Source organism: Dama dama, chromosome 9, assembly GCF_033118175.1.
Source record: "Dama dama isolate Ldn47 chromosome 9, ASM3311817v1, whole genome shotgun sequence".
In the NCBI taxonomy this organism is placed as follows: domain Eukaryota; kingdom Metazoa; phylum Chordata; class Mammalia; order Artiodactyla; family Cervidae; genus Dama; species Dama dama.
In genome coordinates, this window is record NC_083689.1 from 8,520,989 (window position 1) to 8,547,206 (window position 26,218).

The 26,218-nt window shown below is 49.9% G+C and overlaps 1 protein-coding gene across 1 annotated transcript in view; it reads left to right on the plus strand.

Annotated features, from left to right (window-relative positions):
- The window catches only part of SUGP1 (SURP and G-patch domain containing 1), a 30,206-nt gene extending 4,539 nt beyond the window's left edge, over positions 1-25,667 (plus strand). Inside the window, exons 3-14 of the mRNA XM_061149730.1 lie at positions 1,985-2,085; positions 3,437-3,637; positions 5,699-5,822; positions 6,144-6,244; positions 7,225-7,348; positions 14,372-14,730; positions 22,279-22,385; positions 23,188-23,365; positions 23,690-23,796; positions 24,555-24,700; positions 25,000-25,129; positions 25,469-25,667. Of these exons, the coding sequence (XP_061005713.1) occupies positions 1,985-2,085; positions 3,437-3,637; positions 5,699-5,822; positions 6,144-6,244; positions 7,225-7,348; positions 14,372-14,730; positions 22,279-22,385; positions 23,188-23,365; positions 23,690-23,796; positions 24,555-24,700; positions 25,000-25,129; positions 25,469-25,495 (1,705 nt within the window). The 3' untranslated portion in view covers positions 25,496-25,667. The remainder of the gene's footprint in view (positions 1-1,984; positions 2,086-3,436; positions 3,638-5,698; positions 5,823-6,143; positions 6,245-7,224; positions 7,349-14,371; positions 14,731-22,278; positions 22,386-23,187; positions 23,366-23,689; positions 23,797-24,554; positions 24,701-24,999; positions 25,130-25,468) is intronic.
- Positions 25,668-26,218: the final 551 nt, after the last annotated feature.

Here is a 26,218-nt window from a genome sequence, read left to right on the forward strand (position 1 = left end):
GGAAAAAATAATATCATTGTAACCCTGCAGCTCACAGGCAAGTGCTGGTTGCTTTTTGATGGGTTTTTGTAAACTTTTTCAGTCAAATATATGTTGACATAAATAGGACCACACTGCAGATATGTTTTACATCTTGCCTTTTTGTTTTTCACTTATCGTTGTGCTTGGTTGTTTTATTTATAAAACTTTAGTTTTCCAGGACCACTCCATCTGCCCTGTGGATGTCCTGTAAATTAGTTAACCAGTGCCCCTTGTTGACTTCTTACGGTTTTTTTCCTCTTTTACTTCATTAGATCAGATTTCTAGGAGGCTAGAACTTTATTTTAAAGGAAAAAATTCAGACCTGTGTGCTCCTTGAGCTTTTACCAGTTATTGAGTATGTCTGTATGATGGGTGTGGCTCTGAAAGCACATCGGAGAAGGCAATGGCACCCCACTCCAGTACTCTTGCCTGGAAAATCCCATGGACGGAGGAGCCCGGTAGGCTGTGGTCCATGGGGTCACGAAGAGTCGGACACGACTGAACGACTTCACCTTCACTTTTCACTTTCATGCATTGGAGAAGGAAATGGCAACCCACTCCAGTGTTCTTGCCTGGAGAATCCCAGGGACGGGGGAGCCTGATGGGCTGCCGTCTATGGGGTCGCACAGAGTCAGACACGACTGAAGTGACTTAGAAGCAGCAGCAGCTGAAAGCGCATGTGAGGAGTTTCTGAGGCTGGAGCAAGACAGTATGCTGTAGTAAAAGATGAAAGAAGTAGAATACATAACTGTGATCACAGGTTTATTTCCTTCTATTTCTAATTAAGAATAACTTGGAGAAGTATACCAAACTGTTCTAGTGACTCTTGTGAGGTGAGGAGACTTTTGGGGGCTTTTTCCTTGCTTTCTATATTTCTGTTTTTTTCCAGATTCCCATTTGCTCGTAATGAGCCCCCATCACTTTTTGCTCAGTTGCGTCCCACTCTTTGCAACCCTGTGGACTGCAGCCTGCAAGGCTTCTCTGTCCCCGGGATTCTCCAGGCAAGAACACTGGAGTGGGTTGCCATTTCCTTTTCCAGGGGATCTTCCTGACCCAAGGATCTGAGCCTGCATCTCCTGTGTCTCCTTTCAATGGCAAGCAGATTCTTTACCACTGAGCCACCGGGGAAGCCCCCTATAACTTTTATGATGAGGGTTTACTTTTGTGTTTCATTAAAAATACATTTTCTTTTTCAAAATAAAACATACTTGGGACTTCCCTGGTGATCCAGTGGTTATGACTTCACCTCCCAGTGCAGGGAGTGCAGGTTTGATCCCTGATCGAGGAACCAAGATCCCATTTACCTTGTGGCCAAAAAGCCAAAAACATAAAACAGAAGCAATATTTAACAAATGCAGTAAAGACTGAAAATGGTCCACATTAAGAAAAAGTCTTTAAAAAAATAAAACATGCCCTTTGTAAAAATAAAAGAGAAAGTAATAAGAGTGTAAAATTTCTCTCTAACTTCCCCACCAAGCGATTTCTCTGGGTATTTTCCTGGACACATGTGCAACCCACAGAAGTGCTGACTGACCTCAGCCCAGAGCTGTGATCACACACAAGTAGAGACACAGGCCCTGCCTTTGAGAACCATACAGTTTGGCTGGTAGGACAGATAGGGGAGCCAGCGATAGCCCAGATGACTCGTTAACAATAGGGATGGCAGGTGCTGTGTGGGAGCAGGGCAGGTACTTCTGAGCCATCTTGTTGGGGAAGCCTTTGAACCCAAAGGGTCAATATGCAGATAGAGACAATGTCAGCACAGGCAGCACTCCATTGACCAGATTGTTCCGTCTGACTTCTCTGAAGGCTGCTCCCTGCACTCAGTGGGTCCCTGGCACCTTTGGGGGTCCATTTTGGGTCCCCTTAGAGCACAGTGGTAGGGGTAGGACTGAGGCCGGCAAGGTGTGCGCCCTGCCCTCCTCTCAAGGCTTATCCTCTCTGTCCTCTGCCTCCGGTCTAGAATTGCAAACGCACACAACTCGAACGTTTCCAACAAGTTTGCCAATGACGGCAGCTTCTTGCAGCAGTTTCTGAAGTTGCAGAAGGCACAGACCAGCACAGGTAAGCATGATCACCCCATCCTGTGTCACCTCCTCCTAGGGTTACCCCTGCTGACTCTCTCCTTCAAGGGCCCTCAATACCCTAAAAGTGGCAGGTCCCACCTCATGCCTTGTTCCTCTCACCCCTTGCTCATTGAGCACCTTCGTTCTACTTGTTCTCACAGGAAATGCCCAGGGGAGAATGCGGACCCTGCCGTTCAGGTGCTCACCCACAAAAACTAGAAGTAGATAAGCCAGGTTTCTATTTGGGGAGGGGGAGGTAGGGGCCAGAACTCAGCACACCCCAGGGTTGTGGGGCTGTGGCTTGAGTTAGAGAGGCAGCTGCAGTGTAAGGAACAGGCCGTCCTTCTGTAGGTGTTGAGGGGCTGCTTGGCCCACAGGAGCCCCGTGGGACACTCCAGGTGTCAGAATCACCACCTGTGGAAGTCCACCCACAACTATGGTTGTGCAGCTTACTAGCCTCATTTTAAAAAATTTTCTACTTATTCGTTTTTTTATCTTTGGCGCGCTGGGTCTTCACTGCTGTGCTCAGGCTCCCTCTAGTGGCGGCAGGTGGAGGCTGCTCTCCAGGTGCGGGGCACAGGCTTCTCATGGTGGGGGCTTCTCCTGCTGCAGAGCACAGGCTGTGGCGTCAGTGGTTGCAGAGCATGCAGGCAGGCTCTAGAGTACAGGCTCGGTAGTTGGGGCACTGGCCCCAACTACTGCCCTTGGCGTGTGGAATCTTCCCAGACGAGGGACTGAATCTGTGCCTCCTGCGGATTCTGAACCACTGGACCAGTAGGGAAGCCCCACTAGTCTCGTGTTTACTGTAAGAAAGTTACTGGTGAAACAGCTGACTCTGGACTTTTGTCAGGTTTCCCAGGTAACAGCTAAAAAAGTTAACCCAAGGCCAAGTTTGCCCGCAGAGAGGGAGGACGGGCTGTAAGAGGCCTTCACTGCAGGGTCTCAGGCCATGAATTGTGGTTGAAAAGTCCGAAATAGGCTAGCTCCTGCCTGCTACTGGCAGTCAGAGGGGCTGGGTGGACGCTGCATGGGCGATTCGGGTCTTATTCTGAAGAGTTGCTGCATTGCTAGTCTGTGGATACAGGTGTCAGAGCCACCTACTGGCAGAGTTGCCCCCTGCAGAGGCCTGGGCTGGGTGACCCCTTTGGTTGTTTCTCTCGAAGCCTCAAGGGTCCTCATCTGTAAATGGGGGTGGCATCTTCCCTGAGTGCTTCTGAGCACCCACTGTCTGCCAGTGCTGTGCTGGAAGCTAAAGAACCCAGCCAAGGGGGACTCGGGGTCGTTGAGGCAGGAAGAAAGGGGACCTGCCCCACAGACCTTGAGTGTGGCCTCCCTCCTTGTGTCCCAAGATGCTCCCCCCAGCGCACCCACTGCCCCGCCTCGTGTGCTCCCCCGCGCCGGGAAGAGGCCCCCCCTCATCAGTAGCCCGCTGGGCCAGGTGAAGAACTACGTGCACGCCAAGCAGCTGCCTGTGGCCAGCCGCCCGAGTGTCTTCCAGTCTCCTGATGAGGACGACGAGGAGGACTATGAGCAGTGGCTGGAGATCAAAGGTAAGGTGCAGGGGCTGCTGCCCACCGTCTGCAGCTGCTCTTCCAGCTCCACAGGCAGGCTCCATGGTCCCGGGGAAAGCGCAGCGGGGTGTGGGTTGCTCGGAGCTGTGGTCAGGGCGTTGCCACCAGGCCTCCAGGCTGAGCCAAGGGTCAGAGTGAGGCCCTTCAGGATGAGGGAGGTGAAGGAAGAGGTGAGGAGTAGACTGTGGGGAGCATGGAAGGGCCGCAGAGTGCGGGCTTCTTCCTGGGAGCTGTTTGACTCATTGTCCACTTTTGTGGGGGCTGGTCTCCTTGGTGGGGTGGCGTCTTCAGGGGAGTGTGCACTTGTGCACTCCTCATCCAGTTCTGGAAGAGGAGCTCCTCAGTGTGGGTTAATTGTCTCCACTAGTTTGGGCCAGAGGTGTGAATATAGGGGTTGGGAAGTGCCCTCTCGTGTCCAGCAAAGGATGGTCATTGGCCTTAGCTGAGCCAGTTCAGGCCCCGTGGTGGAGGAGGGCAGAGGAGGGGGCTGGTGGTGGTACTCCCAGTGCGCCCAGCTGTGTCCATATTCAGAGAGAGATGGGGTGCCACCTGAGCTACGTGGACCCCAGCCCTGGGCCTCCAGGATGGCTGGCACAGGCAAGTCCCTGACAGTGAGGACAGGCTGAAGTGGCCGTGCCCTCATGTTGTGGCAGCCTCTAGACCTCTTGCTCTGGGTGAGGTGCTGACTTTAGGCCTTGCATCTGAGTAGATCAGTGGCCAGCCTCGGACTCTGGAGCTTCAGTCAGAGTGGAGCCAGTGAATGGTGTTTTCTCTGAGAGGTGCCCTGGCAGTCCCACTGGTACCCTGCTGGGAACTGCCACTTTAGGAGGGACAGTGGGTGCCTCAAGGCCCTTGAGACCTATTGTGGCCTGCTATTGATGTAACCTCAGAAAAGCAACTGCGCTTATAAAGTGACCAGGTTAGGGTCGTTGCCAGGCATGTGGCAGGAGGGTGAGGCTAAGGGGAAAGGTGGGCGCGGATGTCCCTGAGACCTCTTGTAGGTCCTCTTATAGGTCCTTGGCCACACCTTGTACCACTCCTCTCTCCCAGCTCCTCCCGAGCTTCCTGGCAGTGCAAGCAACAAGGAGAAAGAGAGAGGCCACAGCCTCAGTGTCTCGCCCCATTGCCAGGAGAAGCACACGTTCCTAAGCACTGACGTCAAGGACTTTCTCCTGGAAGCTCTCGTATGAGGGATTCAAGCTCTATGACACTGGCCAGCAGTAAATACAGAAGCAAGTTCCATGTGGCTCGAAGTAGAGGCCAATACAAATACAAAAGTATACTTTTTAGTTTTGTTAACTGAAAATGCCCTGAGGTAACAATTAAGTCCATCGCAGTGAGCCGCCCTAACTCCCAGATGTTAGTCTGGAAACACACTTTCTCACTCACGGATGCCAGGACTTCTGGAGAATGGCTGGCAGTCAGTCTGGGCAGGAAGTGTCTGACATGTCCCTGAAGCGCCCTTTCCAAGCTGATAGCAAGGAGGCAGGCAGAGACTCCTGGGGCCATGCCTGCAGGCCTTAGGAGCCAGTCTGAAGAAGCTCCACCAGCCATAGAGGGGAAGATGGAGCTTCTGTGATGACATTGATTGCGTTGGATTGAAACCCACCATGTCTTTCAATCAGAGTTTGTGGTGATATTTAAAAAAAGAATTTGTCATCTTTGAAGGATGAAAGGGAACGGAAATATTGTACTGAAATATAAAGAATTAAATCATGTAAATAAAAGAATTGAGCATTCCAAAAAAGAAGGGGGAAGCTAGCTCTGTTTTCCAATATCTCCCTGCCAGCCTGGTGACTGGCTTGGCCTTTGGGAGGCTCACACACTTTTTTCCCCACCCTTTGCGTGTCTCGCAAAGGCTGTCTAGACCGACTCACCCTCATCACGGTGCTTTTGTGTATGGACTCAGGACTCCCGACAACCTCCCGCATTTCACCCTCTTTTCCCCCCACCCCTCTGTCCTTGTGGTCCATAGAGAGAGTGTGCCTGTTGACTGTGGGGTGTGTGAGTTGAACCCCAGTACTGACAGCCTCCTTAAAGTTTCACCCCCAGAGGGAGCCGAGACTCGGAAAGTGATAGAGAAATTGGCCCGCTTTGTGGCAGAAGGAGGCCCCGAGTTAGAAAAAGTAGCTATGGAGAACTACAAGGATAACCCGGCATTTTCGTAAGTATCTCTGGGAGGGGAAGGCCGCTGGTACTTAATGTTCTTGCCACACGTTAGTACATGCCCACATTCTTATGAGGCCGTGGTGGTGACTGAGGCTGACTGGGGCTGGGTGCTTACTTGCGTGGGCCAGATACCACTTTCTGTTTACACCAGAGATTGCCAGGGGCTCCAGTGTGGTGTGGAGACTTACTTTTGGGCCCCATCAAGGTGTCTCTGCTCACCAGCTTGCTTTTGCACACCATGTCTTCAGAAACTGCATGGGCCCACCCATCCCTGTTGCTCATTTTCTACTTTCTGTTCTGTAAAACTCCTCTCCAGGTTTTTGCATGATAAGAATAGCAGGGAATTCCTCTACTACAGAAAGAAGGTGGCTGAGATAAGAAAGGAAGCACAGAAGTTGCAGGCAGCCTCTCAGAAAGGTAGGTGGGTAAAGGGGGTGGGAGGGAGGTTCTGGGGAGGTGTATAGACAAACCACACCCCATGTGGAATCAGGGTTCCTTTCCTGGAGCCCTCCTTGGCATGGGATGGCATTGATAGTGCAGGTTTGTGCCCCTCCCCCTGGCATCTGGGGTCATGCTGGGACTAGCACTGCCCTGGTTGCCATTGCTCCGAGGAGTGGGGAAATCTAAGGGTCAAGGTAAAGATCAAGGTCGTGTCCAGGAGCTCAGCTAAGACATGGGAAGCACGTACAGGAGAGGAATACTTGCCCCTTGGTTCATGGTCATTTTCACAGGTGCTCATGGGTACCTGTGGCATGCTGGGCACCCAGAGACAAATGCAGCGCCTGACACTTGGCAGGGGTGTAGGGTGGAGTGGGGGGGCAGGAGAAGAAGCAATTAGCTGGTTAGATGCTGGTGGGATGACTGTCGGGGGAGGGGGAGATGCTGTCTGATCTCCAGCTGTGATAAAGTGAAGCACTGGCCAGGTGCTGGTGGGCAGCAGGGGCTTGATCTGTAAGCCAGATGTGGGCTGCGGACGTTGGGTCATCATGTCTATCACTTGCAGCCCCTGGCCCTGACCTTCTCCCCAGGAGGAGTGGGGCAGGCCCATCCCCCCACATGACCTGGGTGGGCAGCTCCCAATAGAAAGACCGAGATGGGGCTTCCCATCTCTCCTCCAGCCTGGACCCAGGCCATCCCTCACCTTCTGTTCCCACATCCCAGTGTGTGGTCCAAAACCCTCAGACCTATGGGATGGGAAGGGGTGGAGCGTGGGGGGCAGAGACTCAAGATGTTATATTAATTTTGTTTGGTTCCAGTACAGTAATCTGATTCCCATTTGCCTGTTTTTCTTTGTATTGTTCCTAAAATAAACCCCTCTTGTTGCCCGTGGGGTTCTTAGCAGAAATTAGGCTGTTGGGTGTGGTGAGTTGAGCTCAGTACTGACAGCCTGCTTAAAGTTTCACCCCCAGAGGACGAAGAGGTCAAGAACCTCGCAGAAAAGTTGGCCAGGTTCATAGCGGATGGGGGTCCCGAGGTGGAAACCATTGCGCTCCAGAACAACCGTGAGAACCAGGCATTCAGGTAAGGGGGGCACCCACTGGGAGGTGGTAAGCTCTCACCCTAGTCATAGCTTCACTGCTGGGAAAACAGGGTCGGTGTGCTACTGAGACATGCTAGGATCCCATGGCAAGAGGTTGGCAGAGCCAGACCCATGTCCAGGAGTTTCTGATCACAGAGTTTAGCCCTGCTGCCCCATCGGCGTTCTCCAAGTGCATGTTGGTTCTTGAGTCAGCCCTGAGCCAGGTGTGTGAGGGCCTTTGGAGCCTTCCGTTCTCTGGGAGCCTCATTGAGAAAGTCTCTAGCTCTTGTCTTGGTCTTTTTCTAGCAGAACAGGCTGGGCTCTCAAACAGAAACTAACAGAATTGTTGTTCACTGTGTGCATCGTCTCATCTTTACAACAAGGGAGATGGTAGGAGTGTGGGGAACGTGGTACCTCAGACTCTGGGGAGGGCGAACCACAGCCTGTGTGCAGGGTCCACAGAGCTTCCCTGCTGTCCCCAGCCATGACACCACATTCCATTCCCTCAGGCTGGGTCTGTGCTCACCCACTGCCTTTCTTTGGGTGGGTTCAGCCCCTGCTCTTCATGGGGGCAGGCTCCTGGGTGGTGGGATGTTGGGTGTGGGTAGGGTGGTCACTGCTGCAGGGAGGGGCCAGGCAGAGGTTTGTGAAGTGGGCGCTGACCCCATTGTGAGGGTGATGCACCCTCGAGGACACTTTGGGCCACAAGTAACACAGGTTCCTACTCAGTCAGTGAGGAGATGCGATGGCGCTCGTAACAAAAAGTGCCGGAGCAGCAGCCATCTGGGCTGGTTGATTCAGCGGCTCTAGACGCCATCAGGGACACAGGAAGAAGGAAGCAGGAGTGGATGCTGGGCAGGCGGCCAGTCGCATCCACCACATGTGAGGCAGCGTGAGCTAGACACGGAACACCATGAAGGGCGTCTGGAGGGATGCCATGCAGGAGTGAAGCGGCAGAGATGGCGGAGGGGCAGGGTGAGCGTTGGTGCTGTGCGGGTGGGCCGTGGAGCCGGGCAGGGCTCAGTCCCGGAGGGCTCAGGTGTTCCCTGAGAGCCTCGGGAGGGTCTGCAGAGGGAGTGAGAGGGCCAGCTGGCCGCAGCTGTGGAGGGTGGGCAGACCCAGCAGGTTGGGACACATGGGGGCACAGCAGCCATCAGGTGGGGCGGAGGAGGACTGCTGAGGGTTCAGATTTCCCTGTGTCTGCTGCCCGGGCATCTGGGAGCTTTCGTGGGGGCCATGGGATGTTCAGGTCTAGGGCTCAGAAGACCCAGGGTCTCCTCACAGTGGGTGATTGCGGCTGTTGCCCTGCACTGTTCAAACCAGTGTTACTTAGCAGTCTATCTCTACATCTTTTTTTTCCTTCCTTTACATAAGTAAGTTTATTTATTTCAATAGGAAACTTAGTGTCTAGTCACTCATCATGACTAGAGCTGACTAAAAATCTATTGCAGGCAAAGTGGGTGACGTAATGGGGTTCTGTACAAGGCCTCCAGCCCAGGTGGCTCTCCCTGGTCAGAGGGTTCCAGGGCTCAGCAGCTCCAGCTGAGCCTTTCCTGTGGGGCCAAAGCAAAGAGACATTATCACCACAAGTGACTCCAGGCCCGCCCTGCGGCTGTTGCCCCTTGGGAAGGTATTGCTGGCAGGCATGCAGCTTGTTGGGTAGTGACAGGGTGACTGCTGGGGATGAGGAGCATAAGAGTCTGGGGGTGTCTGGCAGGGAAGTAGCTGAAGGCGACCACTGTGGTCTGGGGGAGCTCATTTCCACACCAGAGCTGATCCACGGTCAGCACGCCCCAAGTTGGAGAAAGCATAAGCCAGGCAGGATCAGATGTCTGGGCCTGCGTAAGACATGCAGGCTCATACCAAACAGACGGTTTCCTCTCCCCTTGGGGGTCAGGTGCAAGGCAGCTCCTCTCACCCCCAAATCTTAACAGCCATCTGGTGTTCCTGCTGCTCCTGATCCTTTGCTGTTCTCCTGATTTCTGAAGAGCTCTGTGTTTTGGGAAATGTAATAGCTATGCTCATCTGTAGAGAAGCTGGAAATACCTGTCCCTTTGACCAGTCATCCCACTTCTGAGATGCCATCCCCAGAAATAACGTTACATATAGCACTGTCATAGTCATGAAAAATTAGTAACACAGTGAATGTCTAGCCACAGTGGGCTAAACCCAGTGTAATCTTGGCCATCAGAAGTCAAGTTGTTGAAGGTGGTAGCAGCCAGCAAATCTCAAGCCCTGTGTGGCTCTTAACACATCACCTGGGTGAACCATGTTCTTTACAACAGCCTGGCCTGTTGGCCTTTAACTGGTGAGGAAACCAAGGAGGCCAGTCTGTGGAGATGCCTCCACTACCATGCCACACTGCAGTCTAATGGGAAAGCCATATGTCGTTGGGTTACGAAACTTAAAAATCAGGATATGGAAAATAGAATCACACCTCTGTTCACATGTAGCTGCACTAAAAATAAGTCTGGAAGGAAATACACCAAAGTGTTAACTTTGGTTAACTCTGCCCACTGCAGCCAGAGGGATCTTTGTTGTAAAATCCCCTGCACTTCTGCCCAGGGCCCACAGTGAGCAAGGACCCTCCTTGCAGACAGGCTGACCCATGGGGTCTCTTGGGTGCTGCCTCTCAGAGCAGTTCGGAGGAGACTCAGCAGGAACCATCAGCTGAGGCCAGGAAGAGGCAGGCCTGTGAGCCTAGAGGAGACCCACTCAGTTTGGCACTGCTTCCCTGCCCCAGTGGGTGAATTCCCTAGTCTGCTTTTCTTGGAAAAATCAGATCACTTTAAATCCATGTCCTGGTTGCCATGAGTCTTTTTTAAATTCAGCCATCTGCTCCCTTCCCTCTTTGAACAACTTTCTTGCTTTGGTCTCTTATGTTTTACGATGTTATTTTTGGAGCAGTTTTAGGTTCACAGCAGAATTGAGGAGAGGCTACAAAGACTTCCCATGTGCCCCCTTCCCTGACACATGCACAGTGTCCCTCATTATCTCCCTCATTATCAACATCCCCACCAGAATAGTATATTTGTTACAATCAGTGAACCTGTACTGACATACCATAATCACCCAAAGTCTATGGTTTATATTAGGGTTCACTCTTGGTGTTGTGTATTCACGGGGTTTGGACAAATGTGTAATGACGTGTCATTATGATATATACAGAGTATTCATTCTCTCTGCCCTAAAATTCCCTGTGTTCTGCCTATTCATCCCCTCTTCCTCCCTAACCCCTGGCAACCACTGATCTTTTTACTGGTTCTAGTTTTGCCTTTTCCAGAATGTCATTTAATTTGAATCATAGTATGTTGCATTTTCAGATTGGCTTTCTTTACTTAGTAGCATTTAAGGTTGCTGCTCTGAGTCTTTTTTTTTTTTTTCTTGTAGCTTGATAGCTCATTTCTTTTTAGCACTGAATAATTCTCCCTTGTCTGGATATACCACCATTTATTTATCCATTCACCTCCTTCAGGACATCATGGTTGCTCCCAAGATTTTGCAGTTATGAATAAAGTTGCCTTAAGCATCTGTGTTCAAGGTTTTTACGTGGACATAAATTTTCAGCTCTTTATGTACCAAAAAGTGTGATTGCTGGATGGTATGGTATATTTAGTTTGGTAAGACACCACCAAACTGTCTTCCAAAGTGGCTTGTACCTTTTGCGTTGCCCCACGCCCCAGCAGTGAATGAGTTTCAGTTGCTCCATATCCATATCAACATTTGATGTTGTCGTGTTTTGGGTATTGGCCATTCTTACAGGTAGGTTGTGATATTCATTGTTTTGATTTGCATTTCTCTGATGAAGTGATGTAGAATACCTTTCCATAATGTTTATTTGCCATCTGTAAGTCTTCTTTGGTGTGGTGTGTGTTAAGGTCATTGACATTTTTTATTGACATATTTGTTTTCTTTCTTTGCCTGTTAAGAGTTCTTGGTATGTTTTGGGTAACTGTCTTTATCAGATGTGTCTTTCACAAATATTTCTCCCAGTCCGTGGCCTGTCTTCTCATACTCTTGACATTGTCCTTTGGAGAGCAGACGTTTTTAATTTTAATGAAGTCCAGTTTATCAGTTGCTTTCATGGATCGTGCCTTTGATCCTTTGATGTTGTATCTAAAAAGTCCTTGCCATACCCAAGGTCATGTAGATATCCTTCTGTGTTTTATTTACAGATTCAGGTTTTACATTTAGATCAGTGATAAACTTTTTTAGTGAATTTTTGTAAATGTGAAGCGTATACACAGTTTTTTGGGGTTTTTTGGCATGTGGCTGTCTGGTTTCAGCACTATTTCTTGAAAAGATTGTCTTTGCTCCATTGCATTGCTTTTGCTCCTTTGTCACAGAACAGTTGACTATACGTACGTGGGTCTGTTTCTGAGCTCTTCATTCTGTTCTGTTGACCTGCTTGTCCATTTTCTCACCAGTCCACCGCTGCCTTGATTGCTGTAGCTTTACAGTAAGCCCTGAAACCAGGTAGTGTCAGTCCTCTGACCTCGTTGTTCTTTTTCAGTATTGTGTTCGCTGTTGTGGATCTTCTGTCTCTTTATATAAACTTTATATAAACTTTAAAATCAGTTTGTCAGTATGTACAGAATAACTGATTTCAACTGGAATTGCACTGAATCTGGAAATCAAGTTGAGAATAACAGACACCTTGACAACACTGAGTAACTTTCTATCTGTGAACATGGATTATCTCTTCACTTATTTAGTTCTTCTTTGAATTCATTCATCAGAGTTTTTTAGTTTTCCTCGTATAGATCTGGTACATATCCTGTTAGACTTATACCTGTATTTCATTTGGGGAAATACTAATGTAAATGATATGATGTTTTTAATTTCAAATTCCATGTATTCATTGCTGGTGTATAGGAAAGTGATGGACTTCTGTAGATTAACCTTGTATCCTGCAGCCTTGCTATAATAACTTATGAAGTTTTAGGGGTTTTTTGGTCTATTCTTTTGTCTGTTTTTTCTGCACAGACAATCATGTCATATTTCTTCCTTCTCAGTATACTTTCTGTTCCCTTTTCTCATGTTACTGCATTAGCTAGCACTTCCAGTATGATAATGAAAAGCATTGGCAAGGTGGGATATTCTTGGCTTGTTTCTCTTAGTGAAAAAGCGTGAGGTTTCTCATCATTATGATGTTATTAGGTTTTTTGGTAGATACTCTATCAAGTGGAACAAGTTTGCCTATACTCCTAGTTTACTGAGAGTTTTCCTCATGAATGGGTATTAGATTTTGTTAAGTCTTAAGCTTTTTCTGCAGCAATTGATGTGATCATGGGATTTTTCTTTTTTAGCCTATTGACATGATGGATTACGTTACTTGATTTTCAAGTGTTGAACCGGTCTTGCATGCCTACAATGAGTCCCAGTTGGTTGTGGTGTATACTTCTGTTTTTACATTAATGGATTAGGTTTGCTAACATTTTATTGAGGATTTTTACATCTGTGTTCATGAGAGATGTTGGTCTACAGTTTTCTTATAATGTTTCTGTCTGGTTTTGCTGTTAGGGTAATTGAATAACTTAAAAAGTATTCTGTCTGCTTCTGTCCCCTGAAAAAGATTGTACAGAATTGGTGTAATTTCTTCTTTAAATATTTGGTAGAATTCACCAGGGAATTTTTGGAAGGTTACTAATAATTGGTTCACTTTCCTTAGTAAAAATAGGTCCGTTCAGATTGTCTATTTCTTCTTGTGTGAATGTTGGCAGGCTGTATCCTTCAAAGAATTGGCCTGTTTTATCTGGGTTATCAAGTTTGTGTGCATGGAGTTGTTCATAGTAACCCATAGTATTTTTAATGTCCGTGGGATCTCTAGTGATGGCTGCCCTTTCATTTCTGTTGTTAGTAATTTGTGTCCTCTTTTTTCTTAGCTTGGCCAGGAGCTTAATGATCTTATGATCTTTGTTTCTTTTAATTTTTACAAATGCTCCTCATCGGGTTTTCTGAAGGGCTTACATGCTTGTCCTGTGACCCAGAAATACAAAGACACCGCCACAGGCTCCTCCATCCCTCCATCCCACCCTGAGTACCAGCGTTAGCAGAACTGGGAGTCCTTCCATCCCTCTTGCAGCTCTCATGTAGAAATGGTCTGTGGATTTTTTTTTTTTTTCTGCTAAGTTTTCTACAGGAGGAATTTGCAGTGTTCTTGAGCCTGCATGTTACTTTTGTGGTACAGCGTTGTGCTGTGACTGTCATTCCAGGGTTATGAGTGCAGATCTAGCCATTTCTTGTCAAGGGCTATGTAATCTCTGTTCTGCACAGGTTTTGCTATACAGAACTGGGCTGTGACCCTTCTCTCCAGTATGGACTCTAGAGGTGGGACTGTTGGCTCAGTACATACAGAGCCTGAGAGATGCCAGGCGGGTGCAGAAGGAGCCGCAGGGTCTGCCTGCTCTGAACCCAGCATCCTCTGCTCTGTACTTGGGGACTCACGGCTTCTGGCAAGGCTGTTAGTGAGCTCCCTGTCTGTTCCAGTATTCGGTGTCTTTGTTTTGTCTCTGTCCACTGTTGATGCTTCTCAAGGATGCATCAGAAAGGAGCACAGATGTGCTGTCAGGTTTGGGTCAGAACCTGTCCTTTCTGGCACCAGGGGTCTCTCACTACTCAGGAGTTCTTGGTTTGTAGGCACTGGTACAATCATTTAGGATGGCTGGAGAAGGTCTGAGAGAGTGTGCACCTTTTCCTTCAAAGCAGGGGATCAATGATAGTGTGACAGGCATCCAGTAAAGATAGGGTAGGGGCTAGGGGCTTGGCAGGAGCCTCAGCTCACAGGAACAGCATCATGAAAGGCTGTGGGCATGTCACACTGTTCCTCAGATTTGAGTCACCAGGGCAGCAGCCACCGAGACCTGGCAGGCAGGAGGTCATGGGAGAGACCTCTATCTTGACACGACCCTGAAGTGACCCTGGCCGACCTGGGTGTACCTATGCAAAGCAAAGCCCGAGCTTCTCCCCTAAATCGGGTAGGGTCTGGGGCCCAATTACAGTCTGCCCCCTACTCTCTTTTGCAGCTTTCTATATGAACCCAACAGCCAAGGGTACAAGTACTACCGCCAGAAGCTGGAGGAGTTCCGGAAAGCCAAGGCTGGTCCCATGGGCAGCCCCACAGCACCTGACCTCGGACTGAAGCGCAGATCTCCTCCTGAGACCCCGCTGGGGTCCACGCCCACTACCACTGCCTGCCCTACCTCATCTGCCCCACTGTCCACTGCAAACCCATCTGCTGCCGCCGCCCCAGGGAAGCCAGCCCCCACGGCCAACGTGAAGAGGAAGCGAAAGAGCCGGTGGGGGCCTGAGGAGGACAAGGTGGAGCTCCCACCCGCCGAGCTGGTGCAGAGGGACGCAGACGCCTCTCCCTCGCCGCTGTCAGGTAGGCCGGGGCGGGCCTGGCGTCTCACTGAGGGCGGTATTCCCAGGGCTCCTCTGCGCTGTGGCGTATGTCGCAGTTGCATTTGTTTCCATGGCTGGGGAGTAGTCCAGCGTACAGATAGACGGCATCTTGTTTATCCATTCATCAGTTGTTTAGAAGCCTGAGTTGCTTTCGCGTCCTGGCGATTGTCAGTGCTGCTGCTGTGAACATAGACCTACACGGACTGTTTGGATCCCTGATCTTGATTACTTACTGCATATATCTAGGAGTGGAATCACTGGGTCTTATGGTAATTCTGTAGCTTACTGAGGAATTGCCAAACTGTTTTCTACCGCAGCTGCACCATTTTACGTTCCCATCAGCCATGCACAGGGTTTGAATTTCTTCACAGTCTCACCTTGCTATAGCTAACCTAGTAAGAGGAAAGTGAAGTCACAATGTAATTTTGATTTGCGTTTCCCTGATGACTAACGGTGTTGAGCATCTTTTCATGTATTACTGGTTATTTGTATAGTTTAGTTGGAGAAATGTCTATTTTAGTCCTTTGCCCATTTTTAAGAATTATTTATTTTTGATCGCTCTGGGTCTTCGTTGCTGTGCAGGGACTTTCTCTCGTTGGTGGCAAGCAGGGGGCAACTCTCACTGTGGCGTGCAGGCTTCTCATTGTGGTGGCTTCTCTGGTTGCAAAGCAAGGCTCTCAGGCACGTGGCCTGAGTAGTTATAGCACATGGGCTTCAGTAGTTGTGTGCACGGGCTTAGCTGTTCCGAGGCACATGGGATCGTCCCAGAGCAGGGATCGAATCCATGTTCCCTGCATCAGCAGGCTGATTCTTAACCATTGGACCACGGGAAGTCTGGCCCATTTTCTCGTTATTTGTTCTTTTGTTATTGAGTGGTAGGAGTTCTTTTTATGCTTTAGATATTAACCCCTATTGAGATACATGATTTGCAAATATTTTTTTCTAGTTTTATGGGCTGTATTTAAAAATAATTTTTTATTATTAATGTCCTCTTAATGTTTTTTGATACACAAAAGTTTTAAGTTTAAATGTTCAATTTATTTTTTCTTTTGTTGCCCGTGATTTTGGTCAATTTATTTTTTCTTTGTTGCCCACGTCTGAGAGTCTTGATGATATGCCTCTATGTTTTCTTCTAAGGCTTTTTATACCATTCTGGTAGCTCAGCTGGTAAAGAATCCTCCTACAATGCAGGAGACCCAGTTCGATTCCTGGGTCAGGAAGAGTTTTTTAGGTTTGTTTTTTTTTTTTAGTTTTATAGTTTTAGCTCATAAAATTGAGTTAATTTTTATACATGATATAAGGTAAGGATCCAGCTTCATTTCTTTGCACGTGGAGCTCCAATTTTCCCAGCACCATTTGTCAGAGAGATTGTGATTCTTTCTCCGTTGAGTGGACTCTTCACGCCTTGTCAGAAGTCCCACAGATGTAAGAGTGAGTTGGGGGGCTCTCTGGTCTATTACCCTGGCTGTGTTTCTCCTTATGCCAGTAGCACACTGTTTTGATTATTGTAGCTCTGTGGTAAAATTTTAAATCAGGAGTCTCTGCTTTTCAACGTTGTTCTTTTTTAGGCTTTGGCTATTCTAGGTCCTTTTACTTTTTGTATGAATTTTCAGATGGGCTATTCCATTTCTGCAAAAGCCATTGTTGGGATTTTGATAGGGACTGTATTAAATCTGTAGATTGCTTTGGTTAGTATTGACATGCTAACATTTGAGTCTTCCAATCAGAGAACTGAGATTCCAGTCTGAGAATCTGGTTGGATGGCATCACCGACTTGATGGACGTGCGTCTGAGCACAGGGAAGCCTGGCGTGCTGCAGTCCCTGGGGTTGCAAAGAGCTGAACACGACTGAGCGACTGAACTGAGCTGAATCTGAGCACACAGGATGGCTTTCCCGTCCCGTTTGTTTATTTCCTTCTGGCTGTGCTGGGTCTTTGTTTGCTGTGCTGACTTGACGCCAGTTGCAGCAAGTGGGAGTGCCACTCTGGTTGCAGTGCTCCAGCTTCTGGTGGTGGTGGCTTCTCTCGTTGCAGAGCGAGGGCTCTAGGCGCACAGGTTTCAGTAGTTGCAGTTCGAGGGCTCTAGAGCACAGGCTCAATAGTTGTAGCTCACAGGCTTAGTTGCTCCTCGGCCTGTGGAATCTTCCCAGACCAGAGATTGAACCTGTGTCTCCTGCATTGGCAGGCAGATTCTTCACTACCAAGCCATCAGGGAACCCTTTTTATGTGTCTTTTAAGTTTGCTGAATTCATGTGTTACCATAAGTCTTTAGGGCTTTTTAGGGACTTCACTTTGACTTTTCACTTTTCATGCGCTGGAGAAGTAAATGGCAACCCACCCCACTGTTCTTGCCTGGAGAATCCCAGGGACGGGGGAGCTTGGTGGGCTGCCGTCTATGGGGTCACACAGTCGGACATGACTAAAGCGACTTAGCAGCAGCAGCAGACATATAGATCATGTCATCTGCAAATACGGGTAGTTTATGTCTTCCTTTCCAACTTGGATGCCACTTAGGCTTTTTCGTGCCTAACTGCTCTAGCTAGGATTCGCAGTACTGTGTTGAACAGAAGTGGTGAAAGCAGGCATTCCTGCCTGTTCCTAATTCTTAGGGGGAAAGCTTTTGGTCTTTCATCTTTGAGTATTATGATTGTGTTTTTTTTAATAGCTGGCCCTTGTCATGTTGAAGTTCCCTTGTGTTCCTAGTTTGCTGAGCGTTTTTATCATGAGAGAGTGTTTGATTTTGTCAAATACTTTTTCTACATTAATTGAAATGATCATGTGGATTTTTTTCTATTTCTATTAAAGTGGAGTGTTATGTTGATTGGTTTTTGTGTGTTGAAACACTCTTGTATTCCTGGAATTAATCCCAATCTGTTGTAGTAAATAATTAGTTAACATGCTGATGGACTTGGTTTTGCTAGTATCTTGTTGCAGATTTCTGCATCTTGACTCATAAAGATAATTGGTCTGTAGTTATCTTATATTGTCTTTGTCTTCCTTTTGTATCAGGGTAACGCTGACCTCATAGAATGAAGTAGAAAGTGTTATCTACTTTTAATTTTTTGGAAGAATTTGAGTAGAATTGGTGTTAAATCTTCTTTTAAATCTTGGGTAGAATTTACCAGTGACAACATCTGATCCTGGGCTTTTTTGGGGGGTGAGGGAGGGGAAGGTTGGGTATTGATTGATTCCCACTAGTTGTTATAAGTCTGTTCAAGTTTTCTGTTACTTTTTGAGTTAGTTTTGGTAGTTTGTGCCCTTTAGTATTCTTTTATCATTCTTTCGTTTTTGTAAAGTCATTAGTAATACAGTGCTGTTCTTAGTCACTCAGTGGTATCCGACTTTTCGACCCCATGGACTTCAGCCCACCATGGGGATTCTTCAGGCAAGAATACTGGAGTGGGTTGCCATGCCCTCCTCCAGGGATCAATAGTCCCCCATTATCTGCGTTTTGCTTTCTGTTTGGTTTCAGTTACCCACCATCAACTGTGGTCCAAAAATACCATCCAGAAATAAAAAATTAATACATTTTAAATTGTGAGCCCATTCTGAGAATTGTGATGAAATCTTGTGCTGTCTGGTCCACCCTACCTGGGACATGAATCATCCCTTTGTTCAGCTTATTCCACCCATTGTTATTGTTTGTTCAGTCGCTAAGTCATGTCCAACTCTTTGCCACCCTATGGACTGCAGCAGCCAGGCTTCCCTGTCCTTCACTATCTCCTGGAGTTTACTCAAATTCATGTTCATTGAGTCGGTGATGCTATCTAACCATCTCATCCTTTGCCGCCCTCTTCTCCTTTTTGCCATCAATTTTTCCCACCATCAGTGTCTTTCCCAGTAAGTCGGCTTTTCGCATCAGGTGGCCAAAGTATTGGAGCTTCAGCATCAGTCCCTCCAGTGAATATTCAGGGTTGATTTCCTTTAGGATTGACTGCTTTGATCTCCTTGCAGTCCAGGGGACTCTCAAAAGTCTTTTCCAGCACCACAATTCAAAGGCACCAGTTCTTCAGTGCTCACCCGTTAGTCACTTAGCTACTCGGTTACCAGATTGGCTGTCATGGTATTGCAGTACTTATGTTCAAACAAATTAGTATTTTAGTATTTTCCTTAATAATGACCTCAAAGCACAGGAGTAGTGATGCTGGCAATTCAGACATGCCAAAGAGAAGCTGTAAAGTAAGAAAGAAAAAATCATCTATCCATGAAATTGTGAAGAAGGAAAAAGAAACCCATGCTAGTTTTGCCGTCATATCTCAAACTGCAGAAGTTACAGCCATGGTGTGTGCTAAACGTGTGCTTTATTAAGACGGAAAACGCATTACACTTGTGATGAAATGTTTTGGGAGAGAAACCACATTCACGTAATTTTACTATAGTATATTGTTATAACTGTTCTATTTTATTATTAGCTATTATTAATATCTTACTGTATCTAATCTATAAACTTTATCATGGGTTGGTATGTATGCAGTGTGGGGGATGTGTGTGTGTTTGTATGTATATACAGGGTTCAGTACTATCTGCAGTTACAGGCACCCTGTGGGGGATCTTGGAATTTATCCCCTACTGATGAAGTTGACTGCTATCTCTCCCTGTTGTTTTAGTAGTTGAGTCTTCTTTCTTTTCCTTAGGCAGTCTGTCTAAAGATTTGTCCATTTCCTTCGTCTTTTCAAGAAACGAACTTTTGGTTTCATTGATTTTTCTCCGAAATTTTTTCTGTTCCCTGTTTATCTCCATTCTGATTTTTATTTCCTTCATTCTGCTAGCTCAGGAATTAGTTTGCTCTTCTTTTTCTGGTTCCTTATGATGTATAGCTAGGTGCTGGTTGGAGGTCTACCTTCTTTTTTAATAAGAGCGTCTGCAACTATAAATTTTCCTCTTGGCCCTGCTTTTGCTGCACCCCATAAATTTTGGTGTGTGTTGTGCTTTTATGTTTATTTGTCTCTTAAGCATTTTCTGATCTCTTGTGATTTCTTCTTTGACCCATTGGTTTTTAAGATTGTGTTTAGTTTCCACATTTGTGAGTTTTCCAGTTTTCCTTCTGTCACTGATTTCTCATTTCATTCCATTGTGATCAGAAAGGATGACTTTTATTCAAAATTGTTCTGTGACCCAGCATATGACCTGTCCTGGAGAATGTTCCGTGTGTGTGTGTGTTCCAGGATACTGTGTGTTCTGCTGTTGCTGGATTGTGTGTTCTATAGATAGTCTAGTAGGTCTGGTTGGCTTATAGTGGTGTTCAATCCTCTGTATCCTTATTGATCTTCTGTTTAGGTGCTGTGTTCATTGTTTAGAGTAGGATATTGAAATCACCAACAATTACTATAGAATTGTTTATTTCTCCCTTCAGTTGTGTCAGTTTTGCTTCATTTATCTTGGAGCTCTCTTAGGTCTGTGTATGTGTCTGTGTGTGTTAGTCGCTCAGTCGTGTCTGAGTCTTTGTGACCCCATGGATTGTAGCCTGCAAAACTCCTCTGTCCATAGGATTCTCCAGGCAAGGACTGGAGTGTGTTGCCATGCCCTTCTCCAGGGAATCTTCCCAATCCAGGGATTGAACCCAGGTCTTCTGCATTGCAGACAAATTCTTTAGCATTTGAGCCACCAGGGAAGTCCCAAGGTCTGTGTATATGTATATTAAATTGTTATATCTTCTTTCTATATCAAATATTTTGTTAATATGTAGCATCCTTCTTTTATAATCCTTCTCTCATAATCTTTTTTGACTTAGTCTATTTTGTCTGATACTAGTATGGCCAGAACAGCTCTCTCTTGGTTACTATTTGCATCGTTTTCCTTCTTTTTACTCTCAACCTATTTGTGTCTATATCTAAAGTAAGTCACTTATAGACAACATATGGATGGTCCTGTTTTTTCCTAAGCTTTAAAGTACTCACATTTAGTCTTGTCATAGAAGGCTCAGGAAATGCACAGTGATAAGCACAGTAATCACTACAGTCAGTTTTGTACAGTTATCTCCAGCTTCCCCTCCTTGCCAGCAGTTTCAGAGACAGCCAACGTGTGGCCTCATTGCTCATTTTCTACCACAAACCATTAAGGGTGGGGGTCTGTTGTCATGGCATCATGTAGGAGATATTGGTGACCAGTAAGCTCATGCTGTCTGTCTGACTCCTTCACCACACAGCCTGTACCATGGGCAGAACCCTCTCAACCTCCCTCAGCCCTGACTTGACTGGCGCTGGACACACACGCATAGAAAAGTCCTGTGTGACCTGACGCCAACACCTACATTTGCCGTCCAAGGATGGGCTGAAGCGGAAGGCGTCTCACCCAGGTCACAGGGCTGGCCTGTTGGCCCTGCCCACTCTGAGAGTGGTCTCCTGCTCAGTGTCCCCTTGGCTAAAGAGAAAGGCTACTGCCTGAAGAGTTTAGTGCCCACTGGGGCTCTAGATCTCGTCTCTGCCCAGGGTTGATGGTGCTAGGGTCGAATTGCTGCCCAAGTTCCAGGTGTGGTGTCCAGTATACAGGAGGGTGCTCGGATGTGGGGGCTGCTCTCAGGCATGCATGTCCCAGCTCAGAGGTCATGTCCCTGAGGTCCTGCCCCGGCTGCTAAAGAAGTGTCCTTCATGGTCTAGGGGACAGGTGCCGGCTCCAGAGTCTCAGGTTCAGGTTCAAGCCCCAGTGGCCCACACTGTTACCAGGGAATTGTGGCCGCCCCCACCTGCCTGCTCACTGGTGAAGTGGCCCCGGGGAGGAGAGGGACGTCAGGTGAGATCCAGGTGAACAGCAGACTGCTCAGACCTTGGCTCCTTTGTTCTCTCCACTGTGTTCCCCGGTATCCTCCAGAGCCCCACAGACTGAGGAGGGATTAGGGTCCAAAAGCACCTGCGAGTGGTTCCTGCAGGCGGAGCCCCAGCCCCACTGATCTGGGAAGACATGGCTCTTCCAGCCTCCAGAGAGGCCTCTGCGTCTCTTCTGCGAGTTGTTCCCCAGGAAGCCGCCACCTGCAGGGTGGTGGTTTCCACCGCTGAGATGGGGCCTCCACAGCATCTTCATGTGAATTAGTGTGGTGGGTTCCAGCCAAGCTCCAAAGGTGATGCCAAGTTAAATGTCAGTTGCTTTAAAGATGGTTGGCTGCCTCTCAAGAAGGAGCTAACAGAGTTCTTATGCCAGGCTCCAAACCTGTGTGTCTGCACCGGGTGTCTGTTCACCGTTGGGCTGACTTCCAGGAACCTGTGTGCACACACACATGCACACTCAGCTGCCACATCTCTGGCTTTGCAGACTCCCCACCTTGTCACCTGTTAGCTCTGTCGGCTTGAGTGGGGCCCAGGCTGCCTGAGTTTTGGCATCAGCGTCTGCAGTGGGGGTCATAGAGCTTGCCTGGAGCAGTCAGATGGGAATGGGGCTGCACGCACATGAGGGGGCAGAGCAGGCCCCATGAGGCCATCAAGTGACAGGGTCCTGACTGCTCCCTCAGGCATTGTCAGCTCGTGGACTCTGCCTTGACACGAGTGCACGGCTGGGGTCACAGGTCCAGTGCTGACCAGCCCGTGTCTTGTTTCTAGTTCAGGACCTCAAGGGTCTTGGCTACGAGAAGGGGAAGCCCGTGGGTCTGGTGGGTGTCACGGAGCTTTCGGATGCCCAGAAGAAGCAGCTGAAGGAGCAACAGGAGGTAAGACCTGGGGGGCAGGCAGGCAGGCTCCACAGGGGCTGGTGGAATGTTGTCTCCTACTCTGGCCGGTGGTGCAGTGGTCGCGGTGTGTTCTTTCTGAGCCTCTTTGTGGTGCCAGGTGGACCCCACCCTCGGGAGAGGCTCTTGGTTAGTTAGGTCCCCTGTCAGTGGCAGGCCATCCCCCGAGGGGCGCCCCCCCCCCCCCCCCGCCGGCCCACAGTTGTGTCCAGAGCCAGGCCTTCTCACGCTGCCTGAACAGCCTCTGCAACGAATGCCTCATGGCTACTCCCCACTGCACTCATGGGCTAGTCCCGACTGGATGGCCTCCATTTAAATTTTCCTTATAGTTCCCTCCAGCACTCAATACAGAATAAGCCTGGCTGGTACCGGGTGCCCTGAATAATGTGACAGCTGCCCAGATGGCATTGGGCATTGTTGGAGTGAGGGCAGGCTCACCGGGTGTTCTGTGCCCAGGACACAGACCGCTGGAATAGCTGGGACAGCTTACCCAGGTCACCTCCTCCAGGCTGGCAGCCGCGTCACGTCACCCTCGCTCCTCCCAGGGCTCAGAAGCCCACGTCACCCTCGTTCGGGCCACAGTGATGGTGCCAGGATACTGCAGATTCTAGGCCAACCTCTGGGAAAAACTAGAGAGAGGTCCTCCCTGCTCAGAACAGAGGTTGAGGAAGCCCAGGGCATGCCCTGGCACCAGACTCGGTGCCTCCCTGAGCATGTGCTCCGAGCCCCCCGGGCACGGGGGAGGCGGGGCCGCGCCTCGCTCACTGCTCTGTGCCGCCCGCAGATGCAGCAGGTATACGACATGATCATGCAGCACAAGCGCGCGATGCAGGACATGCAGCTGCTGTGGGAGAAGGCGCTGCAGCAGCACCAGCATGGCTACGACAGTGACGAGGAGGTGGACAGCGAGCTGGGCACCTGGGAGCACCAGCTGCGGCGCATGGAGATGGACAAGACCCGAGGTGGGCCCAGGGGCGGGCCCGGGCCGAGGCCCTGCGGGCGCTGGGGGTCAGACGCCCGCTCGCCTACCCGGCGTGCGGGGCCGCGGGCGCGAGAGCTGGCCTCTTGGGCCTGTTTCTCCAGTGACAAACGCATGGTCCTCTGGGTGTTCCCTGGCGCCTGAACACAGTACCCAGGAGGGCTGTGTGGGAGAGCTGGGGCTCACGTCAGGGTTCAGCAGCTGCCTCACTCATTCCCCACGGCCTCAGACTCCCCCTGAGACTCATACGTGGACTGTGGGGCCAACACCCGCTCCTTCCTCTCACCTTTACCCCATCTCTGGGCAGAATGGGCGGAGCAGCTGACAAAGATGGGCCGGGGCAAACACTTCATCGGGGACTTCCTGCCACCGGACGAGCTGGAGAAGTTCATGGAGACCTTCAAGGCCCTGAAGGTAACGGGGGAGAGCCCGGGCTGCAGCCTCCTCCTGGGGCAGGCACCTGCGGTGCCCTCAGGCCCCTGGCTCACCGGGGACGTTGAGCCCTCCTCCAGGAGAGGCATCTACTTGTGACAGATGCCATCTGTGTAGGACGTTAGCAAATAGCAGCTCAGTTGCCACTTTAGAAATGCTTCCCAGGACTTTAGGGAAATTCTGCTTCCAGTGGAGCCAATTAAGTGCAGATTACAGGCAAGGTATTTCTCAGGCAGACACCCCCATGTATTGGGCTCTCCAGAATGAAAACATTCCTCCCGAGCTGCCTTCGTGCTCAAGTGGAGAGAGCTGATGTAGAACATTCCACGTCGGCTTTTGAGGGCTTTTGTAAAACTGCATTGTAGCATATCATCTCATCAGTGAGGTGGTCACCTTATTGATCATGGCTTCTTTTTAGCGCTCTGTGTAACAAATGGCTCTTGGAACATGAGCTTTGTCTTCGCTGATGAACCGTGGATCTTTCTCATGGTGGTCAAGGCCTGTGTGACCTGTCATCTTGCCCTCTTTGACTTGGCCACCAGGGAACTCAGCACTGCTTCTGGCCCCAGGGACCCTGACAGGGGGCAGCTTGATCTTTTCTCAAAGAGTCTAACATGGTGGTGGGGAGGCAGAGGGGCAGGTGGTCCCAGAGGCCATGGGGTGGAGTGGGGTTCTGGGCCAGAGCTGGGATTGGGGGTGGCTGCAGCCCCGGTGGATGACGGCCGCCTCCTCCCCTGCAGGAAGGCCGTGAGCCTGACTACTCAGAATACAAGGAGTTCAAGCTGACGATCGAGAACATCGGCTACCAGATGCTGATGAAGATGGGCTGGAAGGAGGGGGACGGCCTGGGCTCGGAGGGACAGGGCATCAAGAACCCCGTCAACAAGTGAGTGCGGCTGCCAGTGCGGGGGGGCGGGCAGAGGAAAAGCCCCACGCAGAGACATAGGTCAGAGCCATGGACTCTGGTGGTGGGACCACCTTGGGCTCCATCTTCTCAGAGTGCCAGTGTGTCGCAGACAGCTGCTGCCCAGCCCAGCGTACCCCACACTGAGCTGCATTGGGGCACTGCTTCTGAGCCCATCCAGGGGCGTGAGGCCTGTCTGCCCCCAAGCTCAGGCCCCTCACCCCCTTTTCCGCTGGCACCATCCCGCTCCCCTGCTCACCCCACCCGTTGCCCCAATGCAGGGGCACCACCACGGTAGATGGCGCTGGCTTTGGCATTGACCGGCCAGCCGAGCTCTCCAAGGAAGATGACGAGTACGAGGCTTTCCGCAAGAGGATGATGCTGGCCTACCGCTTCCGGCCCAACCCCCTGGTGCGTGTCCCCGTGCCCTGTCTTGTCTCTGCGGGGTCACCACAGCTCCCGCACTGGAAGGGGTGCTGGTGACAGCCCATCTTGTCTCTGCGGGGTCAGGTCCCCGACTGGAGGGGGGGTGCTGGTGACAGAAGTGTCCCTCCTCCACAGTCCAGCTAGGCTCGTCAGCACACCCACCTCCCCCTCTTCCATTTGTGCTCAAGTTGTCTCTCCTCCCCAAGGCCTGCCCACCCTTCTGGAGAGTGTGAACTAGCTGCTCCTGGTAGGTTCTGGATGGGAGGAACTGCTGTCTCCCTTTAGCATAATCACCTCCCGTTTTATCTTTCTTGCTTCCCACAGAACAATCCCAGACGGCCTTACTACTGAGTATTCTGGAGAAATGCACAAGTGTACTTTCCAAAAGACTGACCATCCCTGGACTGTGGAATGTTCCAGCCTGCATTTCTGCCCGCCCTTCCTGTTGTTGCGAGTGTTGTGCTGTGTATTAAAACCCCAGAGCCTGCCTGCTGTGGCAGCCTGGTCTTGCCATCACCAGAAACCCCTCCTGTTCCTTAGCAGCAGGGGCCAGGGTGGACGGGGGGCACAGGATCCGCCTGTGAAGGCTGCCCAATGCCCAAGGAATCCTGGAAAATCACCTGGACCTTTGTTTGCTTGTGGGGTCCCCCATCAGCCTGGGTTGGAGTTGAGGAGAGGAATTTTGGAGGAGTGGCCAGCAGCTCAAGGAGACCTAGGCTGAGGGCCTAAGGGACCTCCTAGCCTGGCACTGTACCACAGGAGGGCTCCCCAGGCAGGCGCAGTTCTCACTCAGACCCACAAGGCAGGTGGACCCAGGCACACCTGTGCCCTTCCCCTCTCGACACGTACTGGCAGGGCCTCCCAGCCACGCCGCATACAGCAGACCTGGCTGGTGATGCTGTCGCCCAAGCCATCCCGGCTGCCCTGCATCCCCAGAGTAGGGTGGACGTACAGGTCCCTTGGGCTCATGCCTCTGGAGACGGCTTCCTGTGCAGACACACTGGACTGGGGCATCAGACGCCTCCCGGAAGAGGGGAGGGCTAGGGGCCACCGCAGACCACAGTGCGCGCCGAG